General features: G+C 40.7%; 1 protein-coding gene across 2 annotated transcripts in view; it reads left to right on the top strand.

Moving 5' to 3' along the window:
- The window catches only part of cntnap3 (contactin associated protein family member 3), a 116,286-nt gene that overhangs the window by 28,421 nt on the left and 69,996 nt on the right, over positions 1 to 17,869 (top strand). For both annotated transcript variants that reach the window (XM_017488340.3, XM_017488339.3), the window contains exons 3-5: positions 9,992 to 10,185; positions 14,057 to 14,204; positions 16,335 to 16,538. In XM_017488340.3, coding sequence (XP_017343829.1) covers positions 9,992 to 10,185; positions 14,057 to 14,204; positions 16,335 to 16,538 — 546 coding nt within the window. The remainder of the gene's footprint in view (positions 1 to 9,991; positions 10,186 to 14,056; positions 14,205 to 16,334; positions 16,539 to 17,869) is intronic.

Raw genomic sequence — 17,869 nt, 5'->3', positions numbered from 1 at the left:
AAGGTTTGTTTGCTTACTCACTTAAGCAGCTGAGTGGAAAATATCAGGAGCGGTTTGATTAGAAGAGCCTTGACATTTGATTTCATCTCTCTGCAAAAATTAAGCAGTAAAAGTCAGTTTTAATGTTGGTGCTATTAAAAACCTTCGAGGAGATTCATTTCATATTTGAGATTCATCTTCATTTCATATTTGGTGTCCATGTTACAGAAATGTCATGAAGGTCTTTTAGGGATTTGTGGGTCCTCCTCACAATAGGCACTGATTTGATAATGACCTTGGTTTGACTGTTTTAGAGGTTTGTAGGGGTTTGGGGTTAACATGCATTATTCCGAGGTGATGTCAACAAAGAGGTTTCATGTTAGGAAGATCTTTACAAGTGAAAACAAATAATGATTTTTTTTGGTATTAATCAGAAACCCTCCTCTTGCCTTTGAGTGTCAGTGGTTTATTGATTTTAGCGGTTAGCATGTTCGCCTCACGTCTCCGTGGTTGGGGATTCGAATCTCGCCTCAGGGCTTTCCTCTGGGTATTTCGGTTTCCTCCCCCAGTCCAAACACATGCATTTGTAGGTTGATTTGTGTTTCCAGATTGTCCATAGTGTGTGAATGGGTGTGTGATTGTGCCCTGCGATGGGCTAGCGCCCCATCCAAGTGTGTCCCCCGCCCGGTGCCCTGAGTTCTGTAAAAGTGGCAGTAAAAGTCTGCCAACTGAGCACATATCTGTCCTGTACACAGCCCTCTTCAATCATTCCACAGGGTTTCCATCTTGATCTTCTTCTTCTGAAGCCATTTCTTTAGTGACTTGGATTTGTGTCAACTTTGGGTCACTGTCATGCTGGAAGATGAAATTTTTCTTCATCTTCAGATGTCTAACAGAGGCCTACAGATTTTTTGCCAAAATAGATTGGTATTTGGAGCTACCCATGATTCCCTCTGTCTTGACAAGAGCCCCAGTCCTAGCTGAAAAGAAGCATCTCCATAGTATGATGCTGCCACCACCACGTTTCACCAAGGGTATGGTGCTATTTGGGTGGAAACCTTTTCTTGTTTTTGCATCAAACATGTTTTTTAGATTCATGCCCCTAAAGTTCTACATTGGTTTTAACAGATCATGACACATTTGCCACATGGTCTGGGATGATATAGGTGGGCTTCCGTCTAGCCACCCTTAGCTCATAGCTCATAGCCCAGACATGTGAAGAATACAAGAGCTTGTTGTCACGTGCAGGGCGTGACCTGTAAGCCCTTTAATGTTGCTCTAAGTCTCTCTGTAAGTTTTCACCTTGTCCTTTCGTCAAATTTGGAGAGACTTCCTTAGTAATGGTTCCCCATTTTCATTCCTCACTTGGAAAATGATTTCAGTCACAGTTGGTTAAGAGTGTCAGCCCAATGATTCAATGTAAATATAGACTTAACACGTTTTAATAATGAAAATATTTTATCCTCTTCTTCTTCTTCTTCCTCTTCACCAGTTGTACTAAATGAGATCGCCAATCTCTCGTTTAAACCCTGTGCTGGGTTTACACCTCTGACATGATGATGCTGACATGACATCACAGACATCGCTCTCTGCTTTCACATGGCTGTTAGCAAATGCTGTTTAACATTTAAAATGATTATATCTATGGCCTGTGACTGAATGATACTGAGGTGACTGAAATATGGAAATGGACTGAGCAATAAGATTGAATTTTGAAATGAAATTATCTTTTAATCAGAATCCCTCTTTTTTAGTGACCCCTGTAGAGATAATTGTCCTGAATTGGGTATACTCCATACTCTAGTGTTCCTTCAGCCCATGCTGCTTAATTCTAGTGAGCTTAATTGTCATACAAAAAAAAAAAAAGAAGATGTCAGGTACAGTGAAGAAAATTCCTTTTTAGAGGTGATGCAATTTTTAAGTAATTTTCATTACACCCCCTGGTGGTAGAATACCATAGATTACCAGAGATTACCATAGATTACCAATCCTAACAGCCAGATTACCTGATAGATCATATTTTTAATTTATTTTTTTTAAAACAATTTTTGTCCCAAAATCATTACTGCCAACTGCAAAAGTTTGTGCACCCTTAGGACAAAATGCAACATGTAGAGTGTTTAATATGTGATTATATTAATAATAGGGGAAACAACTATACAGAGTTGTTCTTCCACTTAATTTGATATAATAATGCGTGCCTATCCTTTGTTTTTGCATCACAGTCCAACCTTGTTCATATCCTCTGAAAAGATCACATGACGTCCTTTTCAGTGTGGCTTATTCTGGATTGTTGTCTTGTCGCAGGATATACCAGCATTTTATCTTTTTTCCATTAAGAAAAACAGTGTCTGATAGACAGCTCAGAGAAGTGCAAGGATTGATAGAGCAGAGCAGGGTCAGACTATAAGCCATTTTCCCTGTCATTACTAAGCGCTTTATCCTGTTCAGGGTCATGGTTGATCTGGAGCGTCTCCTGGGACCACTGGATGTGAGGCAGGAATACAACCTGGAATAGAACCCATGAACACCATATTCACACCTAGGGGTAATTTAGAGTTGCCAGTTGACCAACCAAATCGATAGCTCAGGATCGAACCGGGGACCCTGGAGCTGTGAGGTGGCGACGCTTCCCGCTTCACAGTTGTTCAGCCCTTAGCTGTATTTAGTCATTAGCTAAATTTACATTCATTAACATCATCTGAGGAAAATCACAGTGACTCACTATGATCATCATTTCTGTAGCGTAACACCTCCAGCAATCGAGCTCGCCTTCGCGTTAATGGCTCTTCCAACTAGCAGATCAAATATTCATTTGTCTCTGGGTATTTTATCTTTTTATTTTAATGTTGGTGTTTATTAATAAAAATACAATATATCTTATCAACCTCAGTGTGGCTTCACGCCTACTTTTTTATTTTTGATAGAAAGAAATGAACGATTAAAAAAAAATAAACAAATCAGAGAATCGTTTTTACTTTGCTAAAGCGCTAACCCAATGCATCGCAGTGTTAAAATGTTTCTCCAGTATTAGAGAATTCCGCTTTTCTGTTCTCAAGCTTGTGCAGGTGGAAAAGTGGTGAATTATTGATGAGTGCACGGCCAGTTCATTAGAAACGCATCTGCTCTTTATGAGAACCCTGTTTGCCATGCCAGGCTTTCGTCAAGGATGATTTACCAGCTTCTGTAAAAGGGTAATAAGCAAAAACACTTCTCTCTCTCCCTCTCTCTCTCTCTCTCTCTCTCTTTCTTTTTTTTTTTTAATGTGTGCTTCTCGTGCAATTTTGAATAATATGACAATGCTTGTTTAACATGCCTTCTGGAGTGCAACATATATTTCAGATGACTGCAATTCCCTCAAATCTTTTATTTGAACATTTTTCGAATGAGACGTCCCTGCACATTTATCAAGTCCACTCCAAAGTGGGCCGACATGGGCCACAGGGTCGGGTGATTTGCCGCCACAAATTGATCTTTGTCCATTTCTCACCAGCTTAGAGATTAAATGTCAGTGCTGGTTTGCGTGTGTGGGATCAGGTGACAAAATATGGCAACGTGGATGACTAAAGGGTCATGGGACCATTGCTCAGCTGCCCTCATCCATGACCCGTCATTAACCCTAATTGCACTGCTCACCCGGCGGAGCAGCTTCCGGACACTCTGGTCAGAGAAGGATACCACAAAACCAAGACTTTATTATATATATTTTTTTTAGCACAGAAGTGATGAAGCTCATTTTCAACACAGTTAATGCACCTTAATTGCTATTTAAAGGACGAGTGTAAATGGTCATATTGCCCCCTTAATGGAAATTTATTGTCCAATGTTTGCTTTTCTACTTTTGCACTGTAACTACGAGGTTAATGTAGCTTGGGGAGCGATCTTTGCTTAGAAGTTCTCAGGAGATTTAATAGTGATTCAACTTCATCAGAAAAAAAACAAGCAAAACAGAGAAACATCGCCATTCGGTCTCTTGGTAATAGAGAAACTGCTTTACTGCAGTGTTAGGCAACATTTTTGCTAAGTGCACATACTAGCTAATGTCGTAACGAAAGCCCAACACAAGCCCAACTTCTGTGTTGAATTTTGAGAAACTTATTGAGAAAGTTGCACGACATGGAACTATTTTGGAGAACTGTTTGGCAATGCGAATATACGATAATGAACGACTCGACACGTGAGAACTTACATACGCTTTCGCACCATGCTAAACTCGCAGCTAAGCCAGTTTCTCTTACTTGTTAGCAACATTAGTGAAAACCAATGAAGCAAGCATTCTACACTTACGTCTTCCCTTACAAAAACACTAACAAAGCAAAACAAAAAAACGAAACACAGGAATTCTGCAGGAATACCGTGCAGATATCCTACAGGGTTTCCGGCTCATGTTCCTGTCGAAATCCCTGCAGGAATGCTATGAAGGTAAAAACAAAAGCAAAGTATTTTCACAAATGTATTATTTTATTTACTGAAATTGTGTCACAAGATGACTGATGCAATCTGTAAAGTGTCCAAGCCGGGGTGCAAAAAATAAAAAGAAAGAAAAGAAAACAGAATTAAGAAAAGGTAAGAATTTTTTTTGTGTGTGTAAATAATAAAATTAGCCGTGTTTACTGGTAAGCGAGCTAACATTACGCTTTGTCACAAATACATAACGGAACAGTAATTTAGTACATAACGATGAAAGAAATTATTCCATAAATGTGGGACTATACCTCTACAGACACACGACAGTTGGTGACAGTTGAATTTGTGAATTCGAATACCTGTGACACTACCGTACCGAAGAGTCGCGTCATCTCAGTGAATCGACTCTTCTCTCCAAGAAGATTCATTTGCTGTCCCTTTCTGTAAATTACTCTAAGTTGTTACTCCAGTTCATCTTTTTGTGCGTTCTCAGTGACTCATTGAGTCATTTACACGACCAGTTCATTCCTTCCATTTTTTTTTTTTTTGCTATTACACACAGATTTTTTTTTTCATTTACAGGAAATAAGAAGTTGTCCTGCAGGATAGTTTACGTTCTCGGGAACTTGATGTTGTTTCCGCAGGAGGTGTGCAGCAGTCCTTCAGGAATGATAAAATCCTGCAGGAGATGTCCCCTTGTGCAGCAAGTGAGCTGTAAATTCCTGCATGTTTCTGTTGTACTGAAGGCTCCGTTCTAAAACCTAGAGGAATATCCTGCTCGGTTTCTCAACGTGGCAAACATCCTGCAGAAAAATTTAAATCCTACAGGATTCCTGTAGCTTGGGTTTGTGCGCTTTAGCAAAATCCCAATCTACTTATATATCTTTTCCATTCCCGTTTTTCATGAGTTCTCCTCAGCCAATAAGGAGTGAGGGACATAGTTAGCTGTCTTAATTTTTACAAATTCCATCACTCACTAGCATGAAGTCACATTTAGTGACTGGAAAAAGTAAGAATATTGTATATATTGTCATTAAATCAGTTATTTGCAGACGATGTGGGCGGTTGTAAGTGTCTACAGAAGATGCACAGAAGTATGGCCTCTGTATTGCATCATTGCAGATGCTAGGCGTTTTAGTGACTGGCTGTGCAGTTACATCACATACAGTGTCTGTAAATCAATCCTAATACACAGTGACATCATAAACTTGGGTTAAAATTTACTCCCTGGAGTTCATGGCTCTCTGTCTTTTCCAGAGTCACCCCAGAACACAGTTTTGAACCAGTGGCAAGAGAACGGTATATCCTTGTGTGTTTGCCAAGGGGTTATTTAAAGCTCTGTGGTTGGTTGTTTGCGATGTCAGTCAAATGAGCACTTAATGGGAATGTAGGCTCCAGTTAGTGACAAGTACTGAAAGCTCTAGTTGTAGCTCTGAGTCAGGTTTTCAATACTACATATAAATATGACTACGGTCAGATATTTTATAAATATTAAGGCCCAATTGCCCAGTCTTTGGTGTGTAAAGAGTCATACTTTGGAACATAAAAAATCAGGCAATTTAACAGAATTAAAGTTTTAATATGATCAAATAATCAAGGTCGATGTAGGATTGGTGAAGAACGTCCATGGAAGCAGGTGTAGTTGGTCAAGAGCATCTGCAGAAATGGATAGGATTGGTATAAAGTGTCTCCGGGAGTGAGTGGGATCGGTTCTAATCATTGTCAAATTTAGCTGTCAGCATTGCAGGTTACGAGTTGAAAAACGGGAACATGTGAACAAATTCCAAAGCGTCAACTAAATTGGGAGCAACCATCTGTCTGAAAATTTGAACCTACGGTCTGTAAGAGTACAGATCCTTGGAGGATGACGCACAGTTCCTTGTCAGGTTTTAAGACAAGGGTGACTGCACTTTCTCTAGCTAGGATGCTGATGCTGAATTTTAAAAGCTCGAGGCTCTGCATTTCTGTTTACTCTTCTGAAGCTCCTGTGTCTTCCCCCTCCTTTTCCCACTATCTACTCGTCTCTTAATAACGAGCAAAGGTCAATGTGTTTGCTCTCCCCCTCGTTTCAGTGTCAGCGGTAGCATCTGCGAGCAAAGTATTATGATTGGCCTTTCGGTGCTGTCCTAAATGCCAAAACAACCTTGTTATTCCACCATAAATATAATCTAACCAGTATAAACAGCGAACTGTGAATGAGCGTCGCATCCTGATAAGGGCTGGTGTTAGGCGGAAGGACATGGCAGTGAGATCTGTGCCATATGCAAATCAACTGCGTGATTAATGGACTTGTCAGGTCTCGCATGTTTTAACTGTTAAAATGATAGATCAGCATAAATTACCTACTGTCTGCAGTGCGTTTCTGGTTGAATTAACTCAGCTGCGGTCTTAGAAACCAGTAGTATAGATTGAATTGTTTTGATTAAAGTAAATCAGATTCAGAGGTGGACAATACTCAACCCTGGCTTATAATTTAGGTATTAAAGCATATTATTCAGTAAATACTAATAATACTCTCACAGCTTGTGAGATTCTAACTCCCATTGTTTGTACCAAATGATCAAACTATGCAGACCTGCGTCGAATACACCAAAAATAATTGGGTGGGTGGGATCGGTCAAGAGGGTCTCAGAAGTGCAAGGGATTAGACGAGAGTATCTGTGGCTGTACAGTAGGTGGGATTGATCAAGCATGTCTGCGGAAGTGGGTGAGATCAGTCAAGAGTATCTGTGGAAGCAGCTGGGATTGGTCAAGTGGATGTAGGTGCAGGGACTGGTCAAGATTGTGCATGGAAGCAGATGAGATTGGTCAAGCATGTCTCCGATGCAGGTGGGATTAGTCAAGAGCATATGCAAAAACTGGTGGGATTGGTCAAGAGCTTGTAGGTGGGGGGACTGGTCGAGAGTGTGTGCGGAAACAGGTGGGATTGGTTAAGAGTGTCTTCATAAGCAGGTGGGATTGGTTAAGAGTGTCTTCGTATACAGGTGGGATTGGTTAAGAGTGTCTTCATAAGCAGGTGGGATTGGTTGAGAGTGTCTTCGTATACAGGTGGGATTGGTTAAGAGTGTCTTAGTAAGCAGGTGGGATTGGACAAGTATGTTGGAGTGGGCTGGATTGGTCAAGAGCATCTGTAGAATTAGGTAGTGGACAATAGTGTTTTGCTTATGGTTGACCATCGGTGAAAAGTTAAATGGTGTTGAACTTTCTGTGGACTTGGGTCAGAAAAAAATTAGCACTTACCCATGCTTTCTGCAGCTGCTCAGCTTGATACTTCTCAATCCATCTGTCTCTCAATTTCTAATGTGTTACTCCTTTGGGCTACTCTGGATACAGCAGAAGAGTTATAGTTCTCACATTTTCACCACCTCGAAGCATCTGAGTTTGCCAGCATCTCTTCATTTCAGCATGATTTAGGAGGCAGAATGTACCATGTGGTTATGTTCTCCCCTGTGGTTTCCTGGCCGTCTTGCTATGCTTGGCTGTCTTCTGGCAGAGAAATCATAGCGTTTGTACGGCTCTGTTCTTTTCATTGTTCATGCGTTGATATCATGACTCGATAAAATGGATTAGCTCCTGTTCAGAAGAGAGAGCTAAAACAGCATGTTAACTACTTGATTGACCTTTGCTGCCAAGTTTATGACACAGTCTATATTTAATTATCATAAATAGACAGAACAGGAAAACGATAGGACCGGGAACGTACATAAACTTACGCTTCTGTCTTGACTGATGTCTGAATGACAAACTTCATTCAAATTCAGCCGCATTCTTTTAGTCAGCATTGTGAATCAGATCTTAAGCAAATCTTACCCAACATTGCTCCCTGCTTCGAATGGAATGGTGGACAGGAATGGTGACGGTGTTACAGTGTCCGCAGTGGCGAAATCGCATCATCATGTGTGCTAAACATCAGTTTTTGTTAAGTGATTATCAGCACATCTCTATGCAACAATGACGCATTTTCTTCCACAGATCCCAGTGAAATTCCGCTCTTCACTAACAGCAGGTGTGAACAGGACACTCCGGGTTGTGTTAAAATCAGCAGGACCAGAGAAGCCTGTCCCTTTCAGGGCAGGATTTAAAAAGTCCTATAGGGAAATGGACTCTCTTAATACACTGAGCCCTGATGGATTTAGAATACCAATGAAGCTCAGTGAAGGAAAACCTGCAGGACAATGAACACTGATGGGACTCAGCTCATTTTAAATGCACACAGTAAAAGCGTTCTGATGGGGAAGACTATATTTCATCACGCTGTCACATGTCATATTTCATCTTTTATGAAATGCTACATTTATCTGCGTGAACACAAATACACACCAGAGGTGAATAACAACCTGGCACATGATGACTGCATAACAGCTTGCCTCTTAATGAAATATGTTGATTAAATCTTAATCGTGCTGCTTCTTAATCATCTGTTAAAAGACTGCTTCACAATTTTCACGCAAAACACCTAGGGGGAGCTGGAGAAATTGTTTCCTCTCAACACCATCCCCTGATAGATCGCCATGAGATATGAACTGCGCCTAATGCAATCTGTTCGGCTTCTCTCTGTGCGTTCTAGCTCTTAGGATGAGAGGCGTATAACAAGACGGATCCTCTTCCCACCGTACTGTTTAATTTTCGTTGAGGACCTCACTGGACGTGGACTTTTTCTGTGTACGTTTAATATTCTGTTCAGTGCTTAGCAATGGAAGGACTGTCTTATTGAATTTTTTATCGCAATTCAGTTGTTCACCTCATTATTAGCGATATAAATCTGTGATGGCTGGCTGTGATATTAGATGGGAGCACTAAAATCTAATATCTAAAATCTAAATCTAGTAGCTCAAGGTCTTAGAGATACTATAATAAGAATTATGTGGAGCAAACCATTACCATTACCACACACATGCACACACATATACTTACTTATAGGCAGATAGACAGCTTTCATGGGTTCTTTTTTCTTTTCTTCACTGAGGTCGTGCTGTGCTTGCTCCGAGGATTAAACCTAGCATACGGAAATGTTTGAACCCTTTCATTCGGACCAAGAAATAAAACTTGCAGCTCTGTCATTTGTCCTTTAGTGTAATTTGTATTTGATTGAACAATTTGCGATTAGTCTATCTACTCTTAAGTTTCTCTTTCAAAGGCATTTTGTGGGAAAAATGGTGATCGTAAATAATCCACCGCGTTCAAGTTTATTACTGAAGAGGTGTAAACATCTGGCACAACTGTCACTGATAGGCTGCATAATTCTACAGTCTGGGCTGAAAGGAAATCAGCCCCAGCCTCACTTCTTCATACGCTGCTGTGTGTTTGTCTTATGACCACTGGTGGTGCTGTTGCGCTTGGTTCAACAGTTTCAAAATAATCTGCTTGAAGCCGTAGATGTTTTTAACAGCAAATAATCAAACCTTATGTTGAGGTCTTTTTATATCTGAAAGACTTTGCTAGCTCCTTTACACCAGATGCTCCAATCTAATTATTCCCCTTTGGGTAAAAATTATTTTTTTAAATGGTTCAAAGCTTAAAGTAAAGGGTTTAAACTGTTGTTTTGTAATAGGTTTGTGGTTATATTTATCTTTAGCAAGCTAAGCAATGCATATCTTTCCAACAGGGGCAGGTGGATGGTCACCACTCAACTCCAATAAGTATCAGTGGTTGGAGATCAATCTTGGGGAGAGGACTGAGGTCACAGCTGTCGCTACCCAGGGCAGATACGGCAGTTCAGACTGGGTAACTCAGTACCTTCTCATGTTTAGTGACACAGGCCATAACTGGAGACAGTATCGACAGGAGGACAGCATTGGGGTAAGTAGTCCAATCCTGACCTTTGCACGTTGCTGTACTCACTAAAGACCATGTAAACAATATCTCATTTACACAAATGAGTTTAAAGTGTCTCTTGCACTCAAACTCCTTTAAATAACAGTTTGTTTGTTTGTTTCTGGTTTTTGGGTTGCTCCGGTCGTACAGCAGTTACAGTTCGTTCTGCTATTAAATTACACGGGGCTGAATCTAGTTTTCAATCTTGTCTTGATCCCGTAGTTACACGGCAGAAAAAAGCCAGTGCACCTGGGCTTAAGTGGGCAGCATTTGTAGGAATTCTCCAGGCACGTGTTTAACCGAGTCTCGTTTTTGCTGTCAATCACAACAGACTCTGATGCTGCCTAGAGAGAGATAACTCCTGTTCTCAGTTTTAAATGAAGAGGAGCCTTGAGCTTAGGAAGAGCTTTTCCCTTGTGTGTCTCTTCTATGAGGAGAAAGCATGTCACGGCTAATGCTACAAGGATTTGCACCTTGGCTCCTGGCGCATTTCAGAAGAGCACTTTAAAGCAAATGAGATGCTCCTTCATGGGCTTCGTGGGCAGGAAAGTGCACAATTTGCTCGGCTTTACGCTCCGATTCACCAGAGGCCTGATCCCTTCAAAGGCACTGAAAATGCTACTTAGCCTAGAATTAATCTGTGTTAGGAAAGTCATATTGGCACTAAATTCAAGTACCACGAGAAACAAATTAAAGTTTCGCACTCAACTTCCTCCTCTTTTCCTGTAAATGGCCACCGAGACTGTAGCTGGCGAGTGTCAGCAGGTATTCTTTTTGCTGAGTTGAGTTGTCCTGTATTGATTTCCTTTAATACAACAGGTGATTAGGGATGCGCAGGCCACCGTTCATGGTGGAAATGTGCAGCCGAGTAGTGCAGCTCTTATTGATTCCGCTCGGTGCATTCAAATCTCCTCTGTGTACGTTACTATCAAGGGCAAAAGCAGCACCTTTGGGCTAAAGAACGTAATATTTAGTAGGCATCAATTTTCATTTTGGGCTACTAATTTGGATTTCTTTTTACTCTTAAACACAGATGTACAGCGGGGGAAATAAGTATTGGACGCGTCAACATTTTTTTCAGTAAATATATTTCCTTTGAGGTTATTCACATGAAATTTTCACCTCATTCCACTGTATTACACATAACTTCATTTATGGACTTAAACGTTGTGAATTCTTTATATTTCCGGATTTCTTGAGTTAATACTGATGTCTGGTGAAAATTTCATGTGAATAGCCTTATAGGAAATATATTTACTGAAAACAATGTTGACGCGTCCAACACTTATTTCCCCTGCTGTATGTATACCTGCAAAACAAGTCTGACATTAATGTTCAAATTATTGCGGCCATAGTTAATCATGCAAACTGTCCCGAGGACCGCCGGTCAGAATCTCAAGACTAGAGAGGAAATGCAAGTTCAGGAACTTAGATATGGTTTTATAAATTGTGTTCTAATTAAATAAAGACTCTTGTGTCAGAAAAGGTAAAAAAAAATAATGTAGCTGATATGTCATTTGTTTACCAGGTTTTAATGAAAACATGGCTGTGTACACAATAAGTTTCGTATAATAGTGTGTAAGTGTATTCCTTAGCTTATTTGACATGTAGAGAATTGGCAGTGTTGCAGAAGTCAGGATCTCGTGTGTAGAATTTCTTTGTTAGAAAGTTGGATGTGTGCGCTCTTGACACGGGTCAGATCTATACAACAACAGCAGACCAACTGACAAGCAAAGTCTCGTATTATTATCTTATTATCTCATATTATTACACATAAATGTCACAAATTGCAAATATCTTTAAAACATCTATAAAAAAAATGTTCTGCCATTTCAAAGTTCGGGGGGAAATCCATTCACTTGACAACGCTGCCTATAAAGCTCCGAGCAACAGGCAAGGTGCTAATTTACACCTGGGTTTGATACATCAAACAGACTATATAATGAGTAACACCTTCCATTTCTCTGTTTGCGCAGAATGCAGACTAATTATGCCTGAAATTGGGAGAAAAAAACTCAATACATCTGGCCCTTAGTCTTAGTCATTTTAATATTTTGCTGTGAAATCCCAGATATATTCAGCAGCATGTCAGTAACATATTTACAGTAAAACTGTAAATGATTAACATTAACTCACGTTTGCAAAAAATTGAATCTAAACAGTTGTCGTCAGTGAAAACGAAATATTTTAGTACATTTCCTTTGGAAATTTTTTATGTTTTCTTTATAACAGAACACTCCTTGGCAGCTTCCCAAATCCTTTCTGCTTCTTCACTCTTTGTTGGCCGAATGGAAGTTCTGCAGTCTTAAAATGGTGCATTTAATCACATTTATTAAGCTGCTTAAATGACTTTGTAGGGATGTCATCAGACATGCTAGTTCTTGATAGCTAGCATTATATTAACCTAGCAATGCCAAACTACAGGCCCTTCTGAAACTATTGGAACGACAAGGCCAATTACTTCTTTTTTTTTTTTTTTGCTTTAGACTGAAGACATTTGTATTTGAGATCAAAAGATGAACGTGATGAGAGATTTTAAAATTTAAACTTTTATTTCCTGGTATTTAAATGTAGATGTGTTTAAAAGCCTCGAAAATAGCAATGTTCCAAACCACCCAATTTTGGAACGTGTGACTGACAGGTGTTTCTTGTTACCCAGGTGTGTCCTGTTAGAGGGATTGCTTAAACAATAAAGAGCTCTGAACATCTACTCTTGGTTTTAGGCTTGAGTTTCACCTGTAAAGACGGCATTTGTTGTTAAAAAGGATAAACCAACATGAAGATCGGAGAGCTGTCTATGGGAGAAAAGCAAGCAGTTTTGGAGCTGAGAAAAGCGGGAAAATCAATCAGAGGCATTGCACAAAGATTGGGCCTAGCCAATACAACAATTTGGAATATTCTGAAAAAGAAATACACTGCTGTACTGGGCAACAGACACCGAACGGATCGGCCAAGGAAAACAACAACAGCTGATGACAGGAACATTGTGAGAGCTGTGAAGAAGAACTGAAAAACAACAGTCAGTGACATCACCAAGAACCTCCACAGGGCAGGGGGAAGGTCTCACAATCCACCGTTAGAAGAAGACTTTGAGAGCAGAAATATAGAGACCGTACCACAAGATGTAAACCACTCATCAGCAGTAAGAGTCAGAAATCCAGACTGGAATTCACAAAAAGAAATACAGAGATGATCCACAAAAGTTCTGGAACCAAGATGAACCTCTACCAAAATGATGGAAAGGTCAAAGTGTGGGGAAAGAAAGGATCTGCTCATGATCCAGAACATACGAGCTCATCTGTGAAACATGGTGGAGGTAGCGTCATGGCTTGGGCTTGCATGGCTGCTTCTGGAACATTCTCACTGATCTTTATTGATGATGAACTCATGATGGAGCAGCAGAATGAATTCAGAAGTTTACAGGAACATTTTTTCTGTATATTTACAGAGAAATGCATCTAAATGAATCAGGAGGAACTTCATCACGCAGCAAGACAACAATCCAAAACACACTTCCACCTCAACACAGGACTTCATCAGGGGGAAAAGCACTTACACTTAATGTAATGCACTTAGAAGTAGCAATACGTGTTCAACACAAGAAATCCAATCAGTCAGTTCACTGAAAGAGAGTTCAATGAAAAGTAAAAAAAAACTTGTGACTTCAACTGAGAAATACATTTACAAATTATTTTACATAGCAGCCATTTTCTTTACTCCTAGTGATGATCTTGTAAACACTCATCAAATGTCATGATCTACAGATCCATCCATAATAACATGTATGTCGGAGTGACGTGATTTCAGTATTGTAAGTCTAATATTCAGTATTCCTCCCTCATCCTGTGTTTCATAGGTATTCTCAGGGAACACGAACGCAGACAGCGTAGTGTCCTACAAGCTCCAGCAGCCGGTGTTCGCTCAGTTCCTCCGTGTGCTGCCTCTGGACTGGAATCCCAATGGAAGAGTCGGGTTACGGCTCGAGGCGTACGGCTGCCAATACGGTAAGAGTGTCCCGGATGCATTTAACCATAACCCCAGTGATGACGTGCTTTAAATGGATCGCCTCACCCTCAACCGTGCCAAGTATGGATCAGTTCTCATGATTAAAGTCAGAAGTCCTCTACCCAGAACTGTTTTAATTTGATTAGTATGGAAAACTACTAGAGTTTTTGCATGAAACACAATTCTACTTCCCTTTGATGATATGTGAGAGCTCTCAGTGTGTAACTACAGTCATCTTAAGAACACTTGAAGTACTTTGAGCTAATCCGTGAACCACCAGACGGACCCTGTCTTCTTTTTTTTTTCTTATGATCCTTTCTAAAGTCATTAGTTTGAAAGTGTAGCCTCGGTTCAATTGGTCCACCGATCACGATGCCAAATCTGCTGACAAGACTAGCTTGGTCTGACTAGCTACCAACTGACAAAATACAGGCCAACTGTGCTGGTCAAGCTGACCATGTTTGCCAATTGTTAAGTTATTTTCTAGCTTGTGTATTATTATTTTTTATTTGGAGAATTCCGTAATGTATACAGTGTAGTATTAATAGTGGTTACCAGCCGACAGGGGCGGTCTACCAGTTTAACCAATTCACCAATCTGTCCAGGGTGTACCCCGCCTTGTGCCCCATGCTCCCTGGGATAGGCTCCAGGTTCCCCGTGACCCTGAAGGAAGGATAAGCGGTATAGAAGAAGGATGGATGGATGGATGGACTAGCAAAATCCTCTTACCTAGCAAACTACCGTAGATTGCTATACATTATTAGGCTACATAGTGAGTTTAACAGTTTCCGGGCAACCAAAACATGGGACTGGGCACCACACTGGAGCATTCATTTGCCCAGTTGTTTGCTACTGAATTTATGATATGTCTGCCCCTGAACAAGCAAATATATGCAAAGAAAAGAATTTCACTGTGCTGTACTTGTATATTGGGTTGCACAGTGGTGGTAGCATTATGACATGGTAGCTGCATGGTCCCAGATATGAATTTGAGTTAGCGTCTATGTGGTCTGCCACTGTGAAATTTAAATACGCTGCTTACGACAAAATAGTTCTTCTCAACATGAACTCGTTCATGTTGCTAAATTCCAAATATTGGATTTCTTATCTCAAAAGTAAGAGCAGCTTGAGCCATTTAAATCCGGCTGCAGCTCACATGGCTAATTTATGTTTTGCCGAATCCAAATGCAGCATGAGATTGCCTTCTCTTTTCTCGGTGCTGCTGGACGGACTCTGTGTGTGTTTCCGTATGTTTGCCATTGTTAGCAGTCAGCAGCGGCGCTTCGGATAGAGAAGCATATAGACGCAGAGCAATTACTCATCCTGACTCATTTGCACTCTCTCTGCTATTTTTGCAATCTATTCTTCCATGGACACCATGCTCCCTGCATCGGTGCTTTGAATCGGTCCATTAGCTGACCTTTAAAAGGGCCCTGGAGTACTTCGAAAAACTTTCGGATGAACCGAAATGGTTACGTAATTGAGGGAAAGTCGTGTTCGGAACAGGAAGCGGAACGGTAATTTTGGAAGAGCCGTGCTGTCTTTCAGAAATAAGGGTTAATGCTGTAACAGTGATTTGACATGAAGGAGCAGAGTGCAGTTGACCTTGCTGACTTTATTAGAATCAGATCCACTGGGATTTGGGACATGTCTCTGAACAGGAAACAAGTAAAACCAGGCAGATGTGTCAGTCTCCTCAAATATTTATATCCGTTATATCCAGTGAGGTGGAAATGGCTTCTGTCGGGTGCGGTGAGAGAGGCATAGCCTTAGTGTTGGTTAGTTCCAGTGAAGTGGGAGTGGCCTCTCTATCAGTTCCATTGAAAGAGGTGTGTTCTCTGTGACCGTCAGGCCCAGTTAGCGTGGCCTCTCTGTCAGTCCCTTTGAAGGAGCCGTGGCCTCCTGTTCCTTAAAGCTAGATTTAATGCTACAATAGTTATTGAAACAGCTGTAAATCATAGTATTTTCGAATTAATTGCTTTTTAAATATTTACATTTAATTTATTTTTGATGAACTGTTTTGTTGTTTGCTTAATATAATATATTGAGATGGACATCATATCATCTAGAAACACACCCATTTTGATTAAAAATACAGTGGATGATATATTGTCCTGTGTGTTTTGCAGAATCGGACGTGGCCGGCTTCGATGGAGCCAGCTACGTGCTCTTCTGGCTCGATGCAGCTACCAGTTCATCACCCAAAGACCTGTTAACTATGAACTTCAAAACCCTTCACAACTCTGGAGTCCTGATGCACATGGAAGGCAATCATGGACACACCCTCACTCTGGAGTTACTCAAAGGAAAACTCTTCGTACATCTCAGCAAAGGTAGTATCACCTTCACTCAGGAGTTAATCAGTGAAGGTAGTATTATGCAGGAATCTTCCCTGGAATGTCCCTGGAGACTGCAGCAGGTTATCTGCTATATTGATGGCACTCAGGCATTCGTGTCTTGTGTGTGTTTTATGCAACAGAAAAAGCTTTCAAGCATTGTCAGCGATCCAGGCTAGCGCTCTACCACTTAGAATGCCATCTGCGTGTGTACGCAGTTTAAGAGCCCTGTGCCAACTTCTCGCCGTGACTGCAGCTTTCTGTTGTGCACAATAAAGCCAGCTTTAGCTTGCCCTTCCCCGCCATGATGGAGAGATATTCTGCGAATCCTGGCAGCATTCATACACAATCATAAACAAATCCACCAAATACGTGTAAATGTGGCGACATGACATGGTTATAAAACCAGCAAAAATGAGCAAGTGTTCATGTCGGGCTTTAGTGCGCAAAATAAATCCAGTAGCGCTCCCCATGTGTTCGGTATGAGGATATTTTACACATTTGTGTCATCACTGTATTTGAGTACTGACTCATTTTCAGCTCTCGGATATCCTTTACTCGGTAAAAACTTTTAACACGCGCTCCAGAGGATAAAAATTAAAACCAAATCCTTTATTTTGACGGACGCGAGATTGTGTGTTGTTTCACCCAGTCAGAAATAGACATACGCTGACGAGAACTGCGCTACCGAGTCTATCAAAGCAATTATCACTCCGCCTCTCTCAGGCCCACTGCTCACTTTCTCAGTGTGTGTGCCTCCAGCAATCCTGACAAAATTTAACAATTTAGAGCCATCTTTGGAGAAGGTTTAAGGTGACTTTGAAGTAAAAGGCCTTCAGCAGATGATGAAATAAAAGCCTTTATATCTTGCGCTAGCGTCAAGAAACTCTACAAAGGTATTATGCAGAAAACTCTGCCCATGTGCTGGGCTTAATTAGATCTCAGCATATGTGCAGTGCTGCTTGCGTTGTCCAATACCAAAATGTCAGTTACCACAATATTAGCACTGAGCACATGGCCTGCAAAAGACAGCAAAATAAGTAACTGAGATATTTTCAGTGCTTCAGCTGACTACTTAAAAAAAAAAAAAAAAAGAGTATAAACATTATTATTACAGCAGAACGGCGTGTGGGAGCGACTCACTGCGTCTAACTTCACCACTTCAGCACTTTATTTCACATATAATTGTGTAATCTGTCCCTCTCACGCGGTAAAGTTACGCTAAACGCCGCCTTCTCGTAATGATTCCATCCTGCTGCTTTGTTATTTGTTTGTTTGTTTGTTTGTTTGTTTGTTTGTTTGTTTGTTTGTTTATTGCATTTCACTTA

This window comes from Ictalurus punctatus, chromosome 16 (assembly GCF_001660625.3).
Source record: "Ictalurus punctatus breed USDA103 chromosome 16, Coco_2.0, whole genome shotgun sequence".
In the NCBI taxonomy this organism is placed as follows: Eukaryota; Metazoa; Chordata; class Actinopteri; order Siluriformes; family Ictaluridae; genus Ictalurus; species Ictalurus punctatus.
This window is presented reverse-complemented; position numbering and strand designations above follow the sequence as displayed.